The sequence below is a fragment of the Lotus japonicus genome, chromosome 3, assembly GCF_012489685.1.
Source record: "Lotus japonicus ecotype B-129 chromosome 3, LjGifu_v1.2".
Taxonomy (NCBI): domain Eukaryota; kingdom Viridiplantae; phylum Streptophyta; class Magnoliopsida; order Fabales; family Fabaceae; genus Lotus; species Lotus japonicus.
This window is the reverse complement of record NC_080043.1, coordinates 69979624-69997048: the sequence shown is the minus strand read 5'-3', so window position 1 is coordinate 69997048 and position 17425 is coordinate 69979624. Positions and strand designations below refer to the sequence as shown.

Genomic DNA, 17425 nt, shown 5'->3' with positions numbered 1-17425 from the left:
ATTAGTGCTCTCATTGACCCGGAGCTAAAAGACAGGATGGTGAAATTACTCAAGGAATTCAAAGACTGTTTCGCTTGGGATTACGATGAAATGCCTGGCCTCAGTCGAGAAGTGGTGGAATTGAAGTTACCCATCAAAGAAAACAAGAAACCAGTCAAGCAACTGCCCAGGAGGTTCCATCCAGATGTGTTGGTGAAAATCAAGGAAGAAATCGAAAGACTCCTCAGGTGTAAATTTATCAGAACAGTCGATATGTGGACTGGTTAGCCAACGTGGTTCCAGTAATCAAGAAGAATGGAAGATGAGAGTTTGCATAGATTTCCGAGATCTTAACGCGCCACTCCAAAAGACGAGTATCACATGCCTATTGCTGAGATGATGGTGGATTCAGCTGCAGGTCATGAATACTTAAGCTGTTGGATGGTTACTCAGGCTACAACCAAATCTTCATAGCAGAAGAGGACGTGTCGAAAACAGCTTTTCGATGTCCGGTGCCTTGGGGACGTACGAGTGGGTGGTCATGCCATTTGGGTTGAAAAACGCTGGCGCGACCTACCAAAGGGTAATGAATACCATTTTTCATGATTTTATAGAAACCTTCATGCAGGTTTATATTGATGACATTGTGGTGAAATCCCCATCAAGGGATGACCATTTGTTGCATCTAAGGAAATCCTTTGAGAGGATGAGAAAATATGGCTTGAAGATGAATCCCCTTAAATGTGCCTTTGGTGTTATTGCAAGTGATTTTTTGGGTTTTGTGGTGCATAAAAAGGGCATCGAGATTAACAAGAACAAAGCTAAAGCCATTCTCGACACTAGTCCACCAACTAGCAAGAAACAACTGCAATCACTATTGGGAAAGATTAACTTCCTAAGGAGATTCATTGCTAACCTCAGTGAGAAGACCAAGTCATTTTCCCCACTTCTTCGACTTAAAAAGGAAGATGCGTTCCGCTGGGAAGCAGAGCATCAAAAAGCGTTCGATGAACTCAGAGTGTACTTGTCTAGCCCACCTATAATGGCACCACCCATAAGAGGAAAGCCAATGAAGCTGTACATCTCTGCCACGGATGGAACCATCGGAAGCATGTTGGCTCAAGAAGATGAAGATAGCAAAGAAAGAGCCATATTTTACTTAAGCAGGGTGTTAAATGATGCAGAAACTCGATACACCATGATCGAGAAATTATGTTTATGCTTGTACTTCTCTTGTGTAAAGCTGAAATATTATATAAAGCCAATCGATGTAATGGTTTTTTCTCATTATGATATAATAAAGCACATGTTATCCAAACCTATCTTGCATAGTCGAATTGGTAAATGGGCTTTAGCCCTAACCGAGTATTCACTAACTTATGCCCCACTAAAGGCAGTTAAGGGACAAGCAATTGCTGACTTCCTGGCAGACCATACTTTGCCTCAAGAAATCATAACTTACGTAGGCATCCAACCTTGGAAACTATTTTTCGACGGTTCTAGCCATAAGAATGGCACTGGGATCGGGATGTTCATCGTATCCCCAAGGGGCATCCCCACGAAATTCAAGTTTAGGATTAAGAGTAACTGCTCAAACAATGAGGCTGAGTATGAGGCATTAACATCAGGCCTCGAGATCTTGATAGCCCTCGGGGCAGAGAATGTCGTCGTAAAAGGGGACTCTGAGTTGGTAATAAAGCAACTTACCAAGGAATACAAGTGCATTAGTGAAAATCTAGCTAGGTATTACACGAAAGCTAGTAATTTGTTGACCAAGTTCGACGAAGCTAGGCTAGGTCACGTTTCCAGAGTGGACAATCAAGAAGCCAATGAATTGGCACAAATCGCATCAGGATATATGGTCGATAAATGTAGGTTAAAAGAGCTTATCGAGGTCAAAGAAAAACTAAACCCCTCTAACCTCGACATCCTGGTCATTGACAATATGGCACCTAATGATTGGAGAAAGCCAATTGTCGATTACTTGCAAAATCCTGTGGGTACTACAGATAGAAAGACAAAATACAGGGCAATAAGCTATGTCATCATGGGAAACGAGCTATTCAAGAAAAACGTCGACGGAACACTACTGAAGTGTTTAAGTGAAGACGACGCGTTCATAGCGATCTCGGCCGTTCACGACGGGCTATGTGGTGCACACCAGGCAGGAATCAAGATGAAGTGGATCCTATTTCGACAAGGGATGTATTGGCCTACTATTATGAAAGATTGTATGGAGTATGCCAAGAGGTGCCAAGATTGTCAGAGACACGCGGGGATACAACATGTGCCAGCAAGTGAACTACACTCGATCATTAAGCCTTGGCCATTCAGGGGTTGGGCTTTAGACCTAATTGGCGAAATTAACCCATGTTCTTCTAGGCAGCATAAGTACATCATAGTGGCTATAGATTACTTTACCAAGTGGGTAGAGGCAATTCCTCTACAAAATGTGACCCAGGACACGGTGATCGAGTTCATTCAGAATCACATAGTGTACCGCTTTGGGCTACCTGAGTCACTTACTACAGACCAAGGCACAGTGTTTGTAGGCCAAAAGGTAGCATCATTCGCAGAATCTTGGGGTATAAAACTCCTAACCTCGACCCCCTATTATGCTCAAGCGAATGGTCAAGTCGAAGCGGCCAACAAAACGTTGATCTCCTTGATTAAAAAACATGTTGGTCGAAAACCTAAAAACTGGCATCAAACGTTAGGCCAAGTGCTTTGGGCTTACAGGAATTCACCTAAGGAATCTACCGGAGCAACGCCTTTTCGACTAGCATATGGTCAAGAAGCGGTACTACCAGTAGAAGTATATTTACAGTCATGCAGAATTCAAAGGCAAGAGGAAATTCCAAGTGAAGATTATTGGAGTATGATGCTTGACGAATTAGTCAATCTCGACGAAGAAAGACTATTGGTGTTGGATACCTTAACCAGGCAAAAGGATCGCATTGCTAAAGCTTATAACAAAAAGGTTAGAGCTAAATATTTTATGCTTGGTGATTACGTATGGAAGGTCGTCTTACCAATTGATAAAAAAGATAAACGTTACGGAAAATGGTCCCCAAACTGGGAAGGCCCTTTTTCAGTCGAGAAAGTACTTTTAAACAACGCTTATTCGATTAAGGAATTAGGAGGTAATCGACAAATGACGATAAATGGCAAATATTTAAAAACGTATAAGCCAACATTGCATGAGATAAACATCGAATAAAGAAGTAAAAAAGAATAAATTGCCAAATGCGAATGTTTTATTGAATAGAATAGAGCATTACAACTATGGCAAAGAAATTTTAAAAAGGAGGGTTGGCCCTACAACTATTGTATCTGGCCCTAAGAGGCTCCATGCGCCTCAAGACATCTTCTTGTTGGGATTCCAGTCGCGATTTCTCCTGTCGAATATCCAGCTCTTCACGGGCAGTAGAAGAAAGCTTGTCCACCAAGGGTTTCAGAGCTCCCACATTCCCCTCGAGTTTCGCCTGGCTAAGAGCAGCCTTCAACTCTTCATACTCCTCCATCTTCTCATCAATCTGGTGCTCAGCAAAGAACACTCGAGCAGTAAGCTCCCGGTGTTCTTCATATAGAGGTACAGCTTCGTGCAGGAGGCCCAAGAACTCCTGAAGAGGAATTCTTACCGAGGCAATAATATTCCTCGAAAGAAGTTGGTTAATGAGCCCCGTAAGCTCTTCAGCCAAAGGGAGGAAAGAGTGCAACTCCCAGAATAAGTCTTGATCAAAAGCCAAGTTCCGGATCTGGTTAAGAACACGACGGCTAGCCATGACTGAAGGGAGTTATGAAAGCAGGAAAAGAATTCTGGAAAAGAAACAAGGGAGAGTTTGGAGAAGTTACTGAAAAGGAGTAACCAAAAACGCTCCATTTATAGGGTAACAACCAAGGAATGCATTAATTAGTGGCAATCAGTTGCCAACTCTTCATCTTACGGTTATAGGCCATGCAGATTACCACCACCATCGTGAATAGCTTTGGCTTTTAATGAACAAAGACTTGCATTGAATCAAGAAAACGTAGTATAAGATTGCAATAAATTGGTTCATTCCCCAGAAACAAAGCGACGACTGTGTGAGGGGGTGCAAGGAAGTTTGAGCGATGCAACAATAAATGAATAGCCGTCAAAATAAATGCGTAGTGGAAACTGAAAAGACTTGGCAAATTAAACGTCAAATTATATGGCTTAGGTGCCAAAACCATTGTCGAAATATTACACGCAATTGGCATCGAAAGCCATGGTTAGAGTTGTGCCATCATTACATATTGATAAAGAAAAAAAGTCCTACAGCAGGGTCTTAAAAGAGTTCAAACAATCAGCAAAGGTGGCAATCTTGGCATCGAGGCCCTTCTTCACAGCCTGATCAATCTCCAATTCCTTGATAACCTCTTTTGTCGAGATGATCAGAGCCTTGGAGTCTTTAGTAAGCACGTCCAATTGATCCTTCACAGCAGGGCCTTCCTCGACCAAATCAGCTCGCTTTTTCTCCAGTTTGGTAATCTCTCGATGCAGCTCTTCTAGTTTGATGACGACTTCAGAAATTTCATCTGCGATCAAAACCTTCCTAGCAGTGAACTTCTTGAAGTCCTCTTTCATTGCTGCAACTTGAGCTTTACCAGCAGAGACTTTTGCTTCCTTAAAGCTGACAGCTTGACCAACGTCCTTGATTTGATGAAAGGTGGCCGAAGCATCCACTAAAAAAGATTGAAGGTTAGCCAAAGCAGCAGCCTGTTGAGAGTCGAGTTTTTGGCCAAGAAGGAAGACAAGCAATTCCTTAGCAGCATGGCTTGCTTGAGGATCAGCTTGGATCTGGTCGAGAAACCCATTGGCGAAGACAATAGCCTTCAGCCGACCCATACTCTCCTCGATCTGCTGAGAATTGGCTACCCCACTTGATTGAGCAGTCTCAGCAGTAGCATCAACTTGACGGGGTGGAGAGTCCCATTCCAAGGTGCCATCGAGGAAGCTATCCAAAGCTGCCAGCGGGTCTTCCTCAAATAAAGTGTCGAGCTTTTCACTAGACACATGAGATGAAGAGCCACCCTTGTTTTGAGGCGAATGTTGCACAGTGGCAGTCGATTTTGGAGGAGGCATAGGGCTGTCATCTTTGCCTGGAAGGGGCTCTGTTTCGCGGATGGGAGAAGTTGTACCCTGAGTCTCCTGCAAGAAAAACCCCTTTTATGTCCTTTCGATAAAGTAAAACGCATATTAAAGGAGTCAACAAAACATGAAAAGTATAAAGATACTTGGCAAGCAGAGTCTTTGGAAGGGCTCGAGTTGGTGGAGCTTCTGGAACGGCGAGGAGACTTATGACGAGATTTGCTCCTGACCTTCCTCCTTCCCTCAGATGAGGAGGTCTTCTTAGCTGAGGATGCGGCCTTGGGAGGTTTCTCGACACCTTCAGTTTTGGATTTTGCAGGAATGGGAGCTGGGGAATTCTCACGGGATGGAGGATTGGAGGTAGAGTGCTCATGAACATCAGTCTAAAGGAAACAAAACAAACAAGAGATGACTCAGATTAGGAAACCACGGGTTAAAAATATCACAAGGTACCCTCGAGAATGGAGAACATACCTGAATGGCGGCGCCGCCACCACCCTCTTTGTCAGCGACTTCTGTTTGAGCATCAGATGCCAACTTAGAAGCCCCACTAGGGGTGGAAACACCAACCCCCTTGGCCCTCTTCTGACTGGCCGAAGCAACAGGCTTAGGTTTCCGTTTCCGGCTCTGTCGAAATATACGTCAGCCCATAATCCAAGGAAATCGAAAAGGAAAAGGTAAAAGCATGAGGAAAGTACCTTGAGCTTGTCAGCAAGACTGACATCATCATCCTCATCATCATCATCATCATCCTCAATCACGACCGGCTGGTCCTTGGAGGAATGAGCCACTGGGGAAATAACTTGAGGAGCTGGTCGAATAATGACTTCAGCTGCAAACAAAAGAAAAATTAAGAAGTAAAACAGGAAAACCAAGGCCAAGTCGAAGTATTACCTTGACCAATACGCATGTTCAACGATATGTGGTTGAAGATTTCGACGGGCACATGATACGGAAAGTTCCATAGGTGGTACTTAGTCCAAGTCACTCGCTTTCGAGGAGGTAGAGCTTGATTGGCCAATACATTTATGTTTATATGGTCAACCCATTTAGGCAAGACCGGTGGAAAAGCCAATGCAAACTTACTCGTAGGCAAAGACGGGAACCTAAAGCCAATTTTTCGAATAACAAAAGATAGACCTTCCTCACCAGGAGGAACCACTAACTTGGATTTCTTGGCTTTAAGTTCCCATTTTTGCCTTAATACTTGAGCTGCTTGCGCAACTGTATCTCGAAGGCGAAGAGTTGGGTAATATACCACACCGAAGAACTCTTGAAAAGATCGAATTTCTGCCAGGTGCATACCTTTGGTCTTCTTCGGATCCTGCTTCTGCAAAAGAAAAGCATCTGTCATGCATTGCAGACAATCGACGAGGGGCTTCGAAATTTGAGCCCAATACTCAGACCACCAGGCTTTGAAAGCATTAGTGGCATAATATGAAGGAGCGTAAGTGAAGGGGCTCAGGTTGAGGAGTTTCTTGTTATAAAATTGAACGGTCTTGTCGAAAACAGAAACCCTCTTAATAGTTCCGGGGTACAGGACTAGACTCTTGTCAAATAAAGTGTTGGGTAGAACTTGGCTAAGCCCAAACTGTCGAGAAACCAATTGAGGGTTGTAGCCACATAGAGTGTAGTCACTGCTAGCAAAGCCCACAGTTAGAACCCTAGGAGATAAGAGGGTCCTCCAAAGTGTGATGTGGTGCTCCTTGGGCAACGCAGAATCAGAGGCATTAGGATAAGAATTCCTCAGCCAGAAAGGGCCACGAATAGCCTTGCTGTAAGGAGAGAAACTGGAACGGTAGTGTTTCAGCTCGAGAAACATGGTAAAGTACTTCCTGAAGTCCGCTTCGAAAGTCGACGCATCATAAGCAGGGGTCAGGGTCTCGAGCCTATGGGCATCAATCCAGGTGTTAGAAGCAGTTAGAGGATTATCTTGTACCGGCAGAAGAGATTCGAAGACTGCATTCAACCAAAGTTGAAACAGCCAAAGTGGTCCAGCCGCATTCAGAGAGACGGTCTTGGTGTTCCGGATATCCTCGACAGCTTCATTCAGCATTTGATACAGGTTGCCAAGGACGAGCCTAGCCATAGCAAGTTGTCGACCCTCGTGAAGCAGATTGGCTAAAGGCAAAAGCTTGGCGGGTATGCGCAAAGATTTGGTGCAAAAGACATAAGCAGACAGCCAATACAGCAAGAAAGCGACATGCTCAGCATCAGACACCTCACCACTCTCGACATAATGGTCCTTAATGAATCGACTAAACGAAATGTTGTCAGTAGGAATCGAGATGGGTTTAACAGGAGCAGGTGCAGAATGATAATCATCACCAATGGGCCATAATCCGGTGATAGCAGCAACATCCAAAAGGGTGGGGGTGATCATACCAAAGGGAACATGAAGGCAATTAGTGGACCTCTCCCAGAAATAAAGTGCACTCAACAGCATAGCAGGGTTATACGAGATTGGAGATCTCGACAACTGAATCAAGTCGAAAATCCCTACATCCTTCCAGTGTTGTTTCTTATCTCCCTCAACCCTATCTAACCATTTCAGGTAGGCCTTGTCGTTAGCAGAAGGGTTAGGAGGGGCCGAACGAAAGGCTCGTTTCGGGTCAGAAAGAAATGGCATACGGTAAGAGGGTTGAAATGCCAAAATGAGCTCCTCTCCCCTAACGCTAGGATGAAATGATTCATGTTCTTCAGGGAGACTATTGGGCCTATCATGCTTCACTACTTTCAAAGGGCCCAAAATGGCGCGTAAAGTACCATTAACAGAGAAAGGAATGAGTACCTGGGATTTCCAGATAGCTCTCTTCTCTGCTTCGTTGGGAGGTTCTGGGATTGGCACGCGTTTGGACTCATCCAGCTTAAGCTCGGTGGCCAACGGAATGGTTTGCTCAGGATTGGAAGCCATTGAAGGACGCAGCAAGTGTTTCAGAGAAGACGGAAGAAGATGAAGTGATGAAGTCTGGAAGAAGAAGTTGCAGGTTGGATGAAAGAGTAAAGCTTGAACAAGGAATACCAAGAGGGTATTTATAAACGGAAGGGGAAACAGAACCCAAGCCGCATTGAGCAGCAATTTATAAAAACTTTGGGTTCCAAGCGATTATTTTATTAATTAATTCATGTCACCTCTCAGCTTTTTGGCATAGGTGAAATCATGGCCCTAAAAAGGCTATAACTGTCAGCTAGTGGAGAAGTCACCAGACGTTATGGCTGCCGATTGGACTTGAAGATCGAATGGTCGAGAGCACAAAGCATTTGAATCGTTGGAATTGAACGGCTGCGATAAGAAAAAATGCTTGGTGTCTTTGAGCTAAAGCAGTCGACAACCAACATTTTTGGGGGGCAACTGTTAAGCCAAAATTACAAGCATTACAATTATCGACACCATGGTACAAAAAATGGTTTCTCGACAGAAGGGGTTGGGCGAAGCCGGCAACTCAGCACACGATGTCCCTCAAGGACAAGTTAGTAAAAGCCATAACTCGACACACTCAGAAGATGAAGAAATCTCGATCACCTTAATGGAAGAGGCAGTTACCGAATAACAAGCGATTACAAGCACGTGCGTACACCCACGATGCCACGAATAGCAACGGTTGCCCACGACTCAGAACCACCCACGTGGCAATAGAGTCACGTGCGCGAAGACCATCGGCTAAACGTGGGGTATGGCGCCAAAATTCAAAACCCACGAAGCCATCGTGCATCCAAGGAAAACCGCCAAGAACATGGGCAGAAAGAACAATATAAATAGAGGAAGCAGCAGCAGAAGAAGGGGTTCCCAACTAGAAAACTCTGAAAACTCACTAAAAGCTCTAAACGTCCGCATCAATGAGACTTTGAGAGCAGAACGTGATGATGGAGGAGTATGTTGCAGAACCAACGCTTTAATTTCCTTGCATTTCAGTTTGTTAATTCCCAGTTCTCATGTGTAACTTGTTTTGTCGAAATTTGCTTTCATGTTATTTTGGTTTGCTTAACTATTTTGTAATCGACTCATATTCAATAAAATCCAGTTTCGTTTGAAGTTGTTTATTGTCGTCGAAAACACATCCGTCCACACACTACACTTTGGCAAAACGTTTTCTCAAAAGGACCCTGAAATCTAAACTTCCTTTAGTCGAACTAAGAGGATATTTGTTTACCAAAAATCCGTGTAAACAGTAGGATAGTCAAACATCATTCAAAATCAGACGCTTCCGCCGCACCAGAGGTCGAACCAAACTGAAAAGAATGGCTACCCTCAAAACCCAAAGATGGTGCATAAAACCCCAAGTCATGTGGGCTTCTCTCCACTAACATAGGCTCATTTATAAATATATTAAAAAACTAAGTTTAATAGAATAATTATTTTTTATAAACATTTGGTACCGATCACCCTTTGGATGCTATCAGATTCGGGATTTAGTCATAATTAAGGCTGTTCATCCCTCCCCAGAGTGTATTGTGTGAGGAATAATCAATTTTAAAAAACTAATAATTTAGAAACCTAGTGTTTTTAAAATATTATGTATTTCATATTCAAAAGAAAATTTATATATTTTTCATTGTTTATATCATATCATATCATTATCATGTCTACCTTGATCAAACACAAGATATGAATAGAGTATATCCTGCTCTTATCACATCTTGTCTATATATATCCAACTCTTTATCATATCCTGCTCTTATTTTATCCTGACTACCAAACGGGTCCATAATAAGTTCATATGCCTATATAAACAACTAATTTCTTGTATCTCACTTTGAAGGTTTCTTTTCTTGTTTCCCATTAAATTCATTGGAAAAAAAAACAATGCATTTTTATATATAATTTGTATGTTCCTGCTATCGAAGGAGATCATACATTGATTTCTACTGATGACTTCATCAAGTCTGATGTGATTCATAAAAGATAATGTATTGTTAAAATAAAATAACTACCGAAGTTTAAACTTTAAACCTTGGTTAGACAATTTTCAATTTTTCATGCTTGAGTTTTTAGTTTTTTTTTTTTATATCGGAAAGATAAATTGCACCCGCTAGAATCGAACCCTGAACCCCCCTACCCAACCTATATATCCACAACTTCTACCACTTGAGCAATCTTACGGGGACACTTAATTTTTAGGTTATAATCTAATTTAATTTCTTAAAATAAATTAAAATTAAATACAAAATATTATTTTTTATTTATTTAATTTTGAATTTTTTTATTATCACATACAAAGTGTTTGAGAAAAAGAGTTTCTTTTTTTGAAAGACTCTAGTTGTTCCTTAGTTGTTATGTACAGATGTTGTTAATTTTTTAAAGTACCAAAAATGTGTTTGGGAAAAGCTATTGGGTCACGTATACACAACAACCCAGTGGAAGAGATAGAGACTATTTAGTTGTGAATCTCAAATGTCAGCATTTGAAATTGTGATCGGATATTTTTTTTTTTTGTCTTGAATAAAGTATTTTCATAGCCGACAGACGTGAGACTAATCTCTCACCACACGGTCAGTGCACTAAGCGGTAGAGGGCCGGTGTTGGCCCATAATATTTGGCCCAAAACGCATGAAATTTGGCCCAAAACGCATGAGGCAGTCGAGTATGGATCAAGGGAATTACGAAGAAACGCCAAGTTAGGGGAAGTAGTCGAATTCGACAAAGGGACATTGGCAACCGTTGCTACAAACACGGGCACATTTAACACATGCAGCATTGACTGAGTCAGTTTCTCACCACGATGATCGAGTACGTGGCCAATAAGCAGTTGAGGCAGTTGAAAAACACGATCTCCACCACCATGCATGGAACTTCCGAGGCAAGCATCGGATCGTGGGGGAAACCAGACCCACTAACCCATCCAATAAGGAAGAAAACCGCCAAGGACACGCGGGACATGAAGCTCTATAAATAGGAGAATCCAATTCAGAAAAAGGGTTCCCAACTCAGCTCTAAAAATCGCTAAAACAGCTCTCATGTCCGCATCAAAGAGACTCAACGAGCCTAACGTGATCATGGAGGAGTACGTTGACGAACCAGCCATTTACGATTCCTGCATTTAGATTTTCAAATTTGTTGTTGTTACTGCTTTTGTTGGATTTGTGGTCGAATTCATCAATTTGACTTTGTGTAAAGCTATTCAATTAGTGCATTTTACCTTCAAGCATTTTTTATTATTTTGCGTTTTGTCTTTGAATCTTTACTTTTTTTTATCCCTCGACACACGGCTGTCGAAAAATCCAATTTCACACGCGCTTTGGCAAGACGTTTTCCCAAAAGAACCCTTAATTCGCAAAGCTCTTAAACTTTTTCCAGTCGAACTTGGAAGATGTTTGTTTACCAAATATCACGGTAAACAGCCGGCCAATGAGTTTTTTCTATTTGCAAGAGTTGATATTCGAACCCCCACACACTTGCTTAAATGATGAAGTGCTGAACCACTACACCAACTCACTTGGTTGTGATCGGATATTAGGTGGTTTAAAAAATAATATTTTTTCCTCTATTTCATATATCATCCAAATAACTTAGTGCTAATTATTTTTCATTTGACCGAAAAAATCTAAGCAATAAAATGAGCTTTTATTCCGTCACAATATACTCTATTTTATTTCATCCATTATCATCCAAAGTGTATCAAAAATATTATATATGCCAAAGATTTTTATAATATAAGGTCCCAATCTTATATATATTAAGATAAGATAAAAGCTGCTTTTAAAATTTAACTTCAACAATGCCAAAATAACATCGAAAACAATTAGTGTTATATTGTAAATGGAATTAGTGTTACTAAATTTTAGTACTTATTTTTCTCTTAATTTGTAGTCACAAATCAAACATTTTTTGTACCAAAAAAAATCAAACATTTTTATATCATTTCTTGACAATTGAATTAAAAAATTATTTATTACATATATTAATTTTAATAACATGTAAAAATATAAATAAACATTAGTAAAAGCACTATGTATACTATTTTTCATTTTATTTTTATCTTCATCTACAAGTTTGTTGTGATATCTATTAAAATACAATCTGTTGACTAATTTATTAGGTTTGTTAGGATTATATTTGAGAATAAACAATGTGCATTATGCATTGCTAGTGTTAAAAAAGATTTTCTCCAATCACAATACATATGACACATAGGACCAAGTGATTAAATTCCTTTTTATTTTTAATTTTTAATTAAAGTAAAAATAAATTTTTAATGTGATAGAAATATTTAAATGCATGTGTTATAAAAGTTTACACATAGTGTATCAACCATTTTCTCAAATAAATATAAAACAAACATGTGTATTATATAATCCATCGGTTTTCATAATATAATTCCGTCTTTAAATCTTATTAAGATAAAAGCTGATTTAAAAAATTAGAATTCAATATTACCAAAACAAAACAAGATAGCAACTTATTGCCCAAGAATACTAAGGGCTCGTTTGGCATGCCGTATTAGGCATGATAGTATAAGCTTATACAATACATTATGAGTTTATCCATTGTTTGGTGATAACATTGTATTGTATAAGCTTATCCATCAAAGTCCCCTTATACGTTAAAATGACGTATTATTTAATCCATCATGTGAGTGATGGATAAGGCATGATAAGGTTATGATGTATAAGTCACCATCACCACCACCCTCCATTGCTGCCAACTAACACCACCATTAACACCACCACCGCCACCGGTGTTGCCGCCACCACCAGATCACCACCGCCCTACCGCCACCACCGACACCACAACCCTATCGCCACCACCACCATAATCGCCGCCACCACTCTATTACCACCACCGATACCACAACCACCACCCTATCGCCATCACCACCACCATTGCCTCCACCCTCCACCGCCGCCGCCACCCTACTAAGCCGCCACCGCCTTACCACCACCACCACCCTATCGTCGCCAACACCACAACTACCATCGCTGCCACCACCCGATCACCACCACCGCCCTACCGCCACTACCACCACCGCCCTACCGCCACCACAACCACCACCATAATCTTCGTCACCACTCTACCGCCACCACCGACACCACAACCACCACCCTATCGCCGCCACCACCACCATTGCCTCCACCCTCCACCGTAGCCGCCACCCTGCCGCAGCCGCCACCGCCTTACCACCACCACCACCACCCTATCATCGCCACCACCACAACCACCATCGCTGCCACCACCACCAGTAACCTATCTCCACTGTCACCACCACCGCCACCAACACCAACCTACCACCATTGCCACCACCACCACCAACCTACCACCACTTCCATCACCACCGCCACTACCGTTATAATCACCTCCATATTTGATTTTTATTATATATCATTATTCAATACTTCATTAAACATAAAATTGCATTAATTTAAACGATATGGTAAATTATACAGAGTATGGCCAAACGCTGGATAGTATAAGAAAGTTATCAAGGCTTATACTATCAGGCCTAATACTATCAGGTCTTATACTATCAAGTCTTATACTATACGTCGCACCAAACGAGCCCTAAAATTCAATATAACCAAAATGAAAAGTGGCTTATCAGAAGAAAAAAAAATGAAAAGTGGAGTTTCCTCTGTCATTTAATATCGAATCCGAGATTGAAGAGATTAAGATCGCACTAGAGGTTCCACCTCTCAATCATAACTAAACATATTGATTTGCAAGAGAGAGTAAAAGGATTAACTAATTAACGAAGTGAAACTAATAAAATCTTGAACTCAGTTAGTTAATGTTGATTTGGATAAGATATTTTTTTAGATACGTTTCTAAAATAAAACATAAATATAAATACAACAAGTTTCTCTTCTCTATTCAGGAGAAAATAAAATACAATTGGTGGAGAAGAAATAAAGAAAATATGATGATGATGAGTGTGCCTGGGTGGATGAAGTTAAGAACATTGGGGAATGGTTCCTCAGCAACTGTTTACCTTGCAGTTGTCATTCCGTCACAAGGAAAAAAAAAAGTGGTAGCTGTGAAGAGTTCAAGGCCATTCTTGAGTGGTCCACTGCAAAGAGAAAGAGGATCATGAAATCATTCATTGGTTGTGAAGAAATTATTCAATGCTATTTTGGTCAACCTACTTTGGAGAAAGGTCATTTGACCTACAACCTCTTCATGGAGTTTACACCTTACGGTTCTCTTGGAGATTTTATCAGGAAGAGGCCAATCTTTGAATACGAAGCAAGAGTCTACACCCGCATGCTTCTCAAAGGACTTTCTCGCATTCATCGCGTTGGAGTTGTTCATTGCGATCTCAAACCAGACAACATCCTTATCTTTCCTTCATCTAAGGGTGATATTGTGAAATATCAAGTGAAGATTGCGGATTTTGGATTGTCCAAGACTAGAGAAGAGGTAGTCAATGCTGAATGTTGGGACTTAAATTTCAGAGGGACGCCGCTTTACATGTCGCCGGAATCGGTTATGGGTCAGATTGAATCACCTTTAGATATCTGGTCCCTTGGGTGCATTGTAATCGAGATGATAACGGGGATACCGGCATGGAAGAATATACAAACTAGTGAGGAGGTGATGTTAAAGCTTGCATTCTTTACAGAACAACGAATGATACCAAATGGAGTAAGCTCTGATTGTAGAGACTTCTTGAGCAAGTGCTTTATGATTGATCCTAACCAGAGATGGGCAGCTGACATGCTTCTCAATCATCCTTTTTCCTGCCTATGATATATTTTGAAGTTTAATTAAACAATTCATGTATACTTAGTTTACCATTTGTATTATACCATTTAAGACATATATATCATTCTTCTATATATGATCAAATGCAATATTTTGTTATTTGCAATCAATTCTATCTTTACTTGTTACAGGAAAAAATTTAGTTATACACACGGAAGTTTGCATATCATTTTAGCTATTTCTCGATAATCAAACTGTGTGCCAATGTAATTTAGTTATGCTACTTTGGAATGTAATCTATTCATCAAAAAAATGCGGAAAATTAAATGACAATTTAATTGAAGGAAAATAGAAGGTTGTATTTACAATTAACAAAAAATACAGAATTCAAAGAATGAACCAAAAAACAAGGGATATAGATACATTTTTTTGCATCCCTTTTCTAGTAGCCTGTTAATTTAATTTGTACATCTTGTTAATCTCGCCTCGTATGCAAAATAAAATTATAACATCTCAGTTTCCAACTTACAGTAATTAACAACAATGCTGCAGTGATGAAACACCAATATAGGAAGAAATTACTGCACAACAGCCAAACTGAAAAGAAGAGTGAGAATCCTAATGCATTTGTTAACCAAAACTACAACATCCCTCATGGCTTGTGCTCTGTTTGTTATTATTGGCAATATAACATTTCGATTATGAGATACTAAACTTATAATGTGCTCATTGTTCCACAAGTGCTCGTTCAGCAACCTGCCATGGATACAAAATTTGTTTAATTCAGAGAGGGCAATCAAAAGAGAACAAAGAAATTTCTTCTTTTCCTACTGTCAAGATGGGATTATCATTTAGTGATATGATATTATATCAAAATAAAATCTGAACACCATAATATCTAACCAAGTAAATTTAGGTCCAAATTCAAAAGGCAAAGTTCATAAAATTTACTTCAGGCCTGGCTAATTAAGTACAACCTGCAGGCAAGAAATCATTTTACATTACAAAAAACATTGATACTACTAGTCTCAGCAAAAGAAAGTCAAACTAAGACCCTTTATAGCTTAGAATTTCCCCAAAGAAAGAAAATCAAGTTCATTAATCTTGCAGCCCACTTCACACATTTGCTAAAAGATGTTCAAGCTATTCACCTGGAACCAATAGAACATGAAAATAACAAATAGAGATCGTACATTTTCTAATAACATGCAAACGCTTGAACACCTGCAGTCCTGCACCACCACAAGAACAAAAGCATTACTGTCACACTGTACCTTTAGTCCTTGTTGTCCTTTGTTTTGTTTTTCTATCGGATGCATAAAAAAATTAAATTAATATGAGTAATGATATATACACACCTCATCTTTTAAACACTTCATTTCCACCTATTTTTGTTTTTACCTCTTTCTTCTTATCATCTATCACATCTCATACTTTCTCTCTCTTACTTTTTCTTTTCTTCCTATCTCTCTCCTCCTCCATCTCATTCCACCTCAAAATGAGGTGTGAAGAAAATATTTTCCAATTAATATTTTAAACTAAAGGTTATTTAGTAAATTTATTATTTAACTTATACGCACGGACAGTTAAAAAATGTTTACACACGCTTCCAATCGTATTAATGAAAACAACGTTAAACATTTTTTTAATATATTTTTAAAGATTTAATAATGAATTAATTCATCTTCAAGATTAATCATTCACATGATAATATATAATGTGAATTATTAAAATTAACTTATAAAAAAATATTAAATAATATATAAATAAAAATGATTTAACGAAATTACTGGTAGTTATTATTGTTCCTGATTGATAGCTCAAGTGGTAAGAATTATGAGACATATGGGTTGGGAGGGAAAGGTTCAGGGATCAATTCCTAAAGAATGTAATTTATATTTCCAATGTACCAAAAAAAAAAATCTGCATTTGCTTGCGCCAATCTATATTTTTTTGCATTGATTTACATGAAAAATTGGCTTAGTTAAGTGTTTTTCCCTTGATTTATTATTTTGGGTTGGAATGACACGAAGTTGTTGATAGTTTAAGTTTGATTTGACATTGGTTCATACATAAATGTGATTTTACCGCCACAAGATTCAATAGAGAAACTGTAATTTGTCAGCAGAGCAGAGTTTAACGTGGATTGCAGTTGGCACATTAAATTCGACTTGAATTCACTTTTGGGTTTAACGAAAATTTAAATACGCGTGATCTCCTCTGCAATGTATATTCAAACACACAAGAATTAACTTGAACTTGTTTATTCTTTTAGGAAGTTTTTGTGGTTTTGCCAACCGAACCGTCAATTATCGAAGGATGTATTGAGTCATCTATAAGCCTAAAACTTATTTAATGCATTTATTTTGCTAAAAACTACTTTTTTTCTATTTGCTTGCAGAAAATTAATTTTTCACTTTTGCTTGCATAAACTGTTTTGTTTTGCATAAAACTACAGTTTTTTAATAAAACCTACGCTTTGGCACTATTTTTCTTTCTTCATTTTCGTGCATACAAATGCTTTTTACATTAATTTGCATAAAATTATTATTTTTTGCTTTTGTTTTTATAAAACTTTTTTCTTTCATTTATTTGAAAGAACAACAATTTTACATTTGTTTACATCGATCTATATATTTTTTTATTCAGTATTTTGCCCTTGATTTATACCCATTTTTAATATTTAGTCATTTATA

The 17425-nt window shown here is 39.4% G+C and overlaps 1 protein-coding gene across 1 annotated transcript; it reads left to right on the top strand.

The window, feature by feature from the left end:
- The first annotated feature begins 14114 nt into the window (after positions 1–14114).
- LOC130744618 (mitogen-activated protein kinase kinase kinase 20-like) lies at positions 14115–14774 on the top strand. Its single transcript, XM_057596788.1, has one exon. The coding sequence runs from the start codon at positions 14115–14117 to the stop codon at positions 14772–14774; it is 660 nt and encodes a 219-aa protein (XP_057452771.1).
- The last annotated feature ends 2651 nt before the right edge of the window (positions 14775–17425 follow it).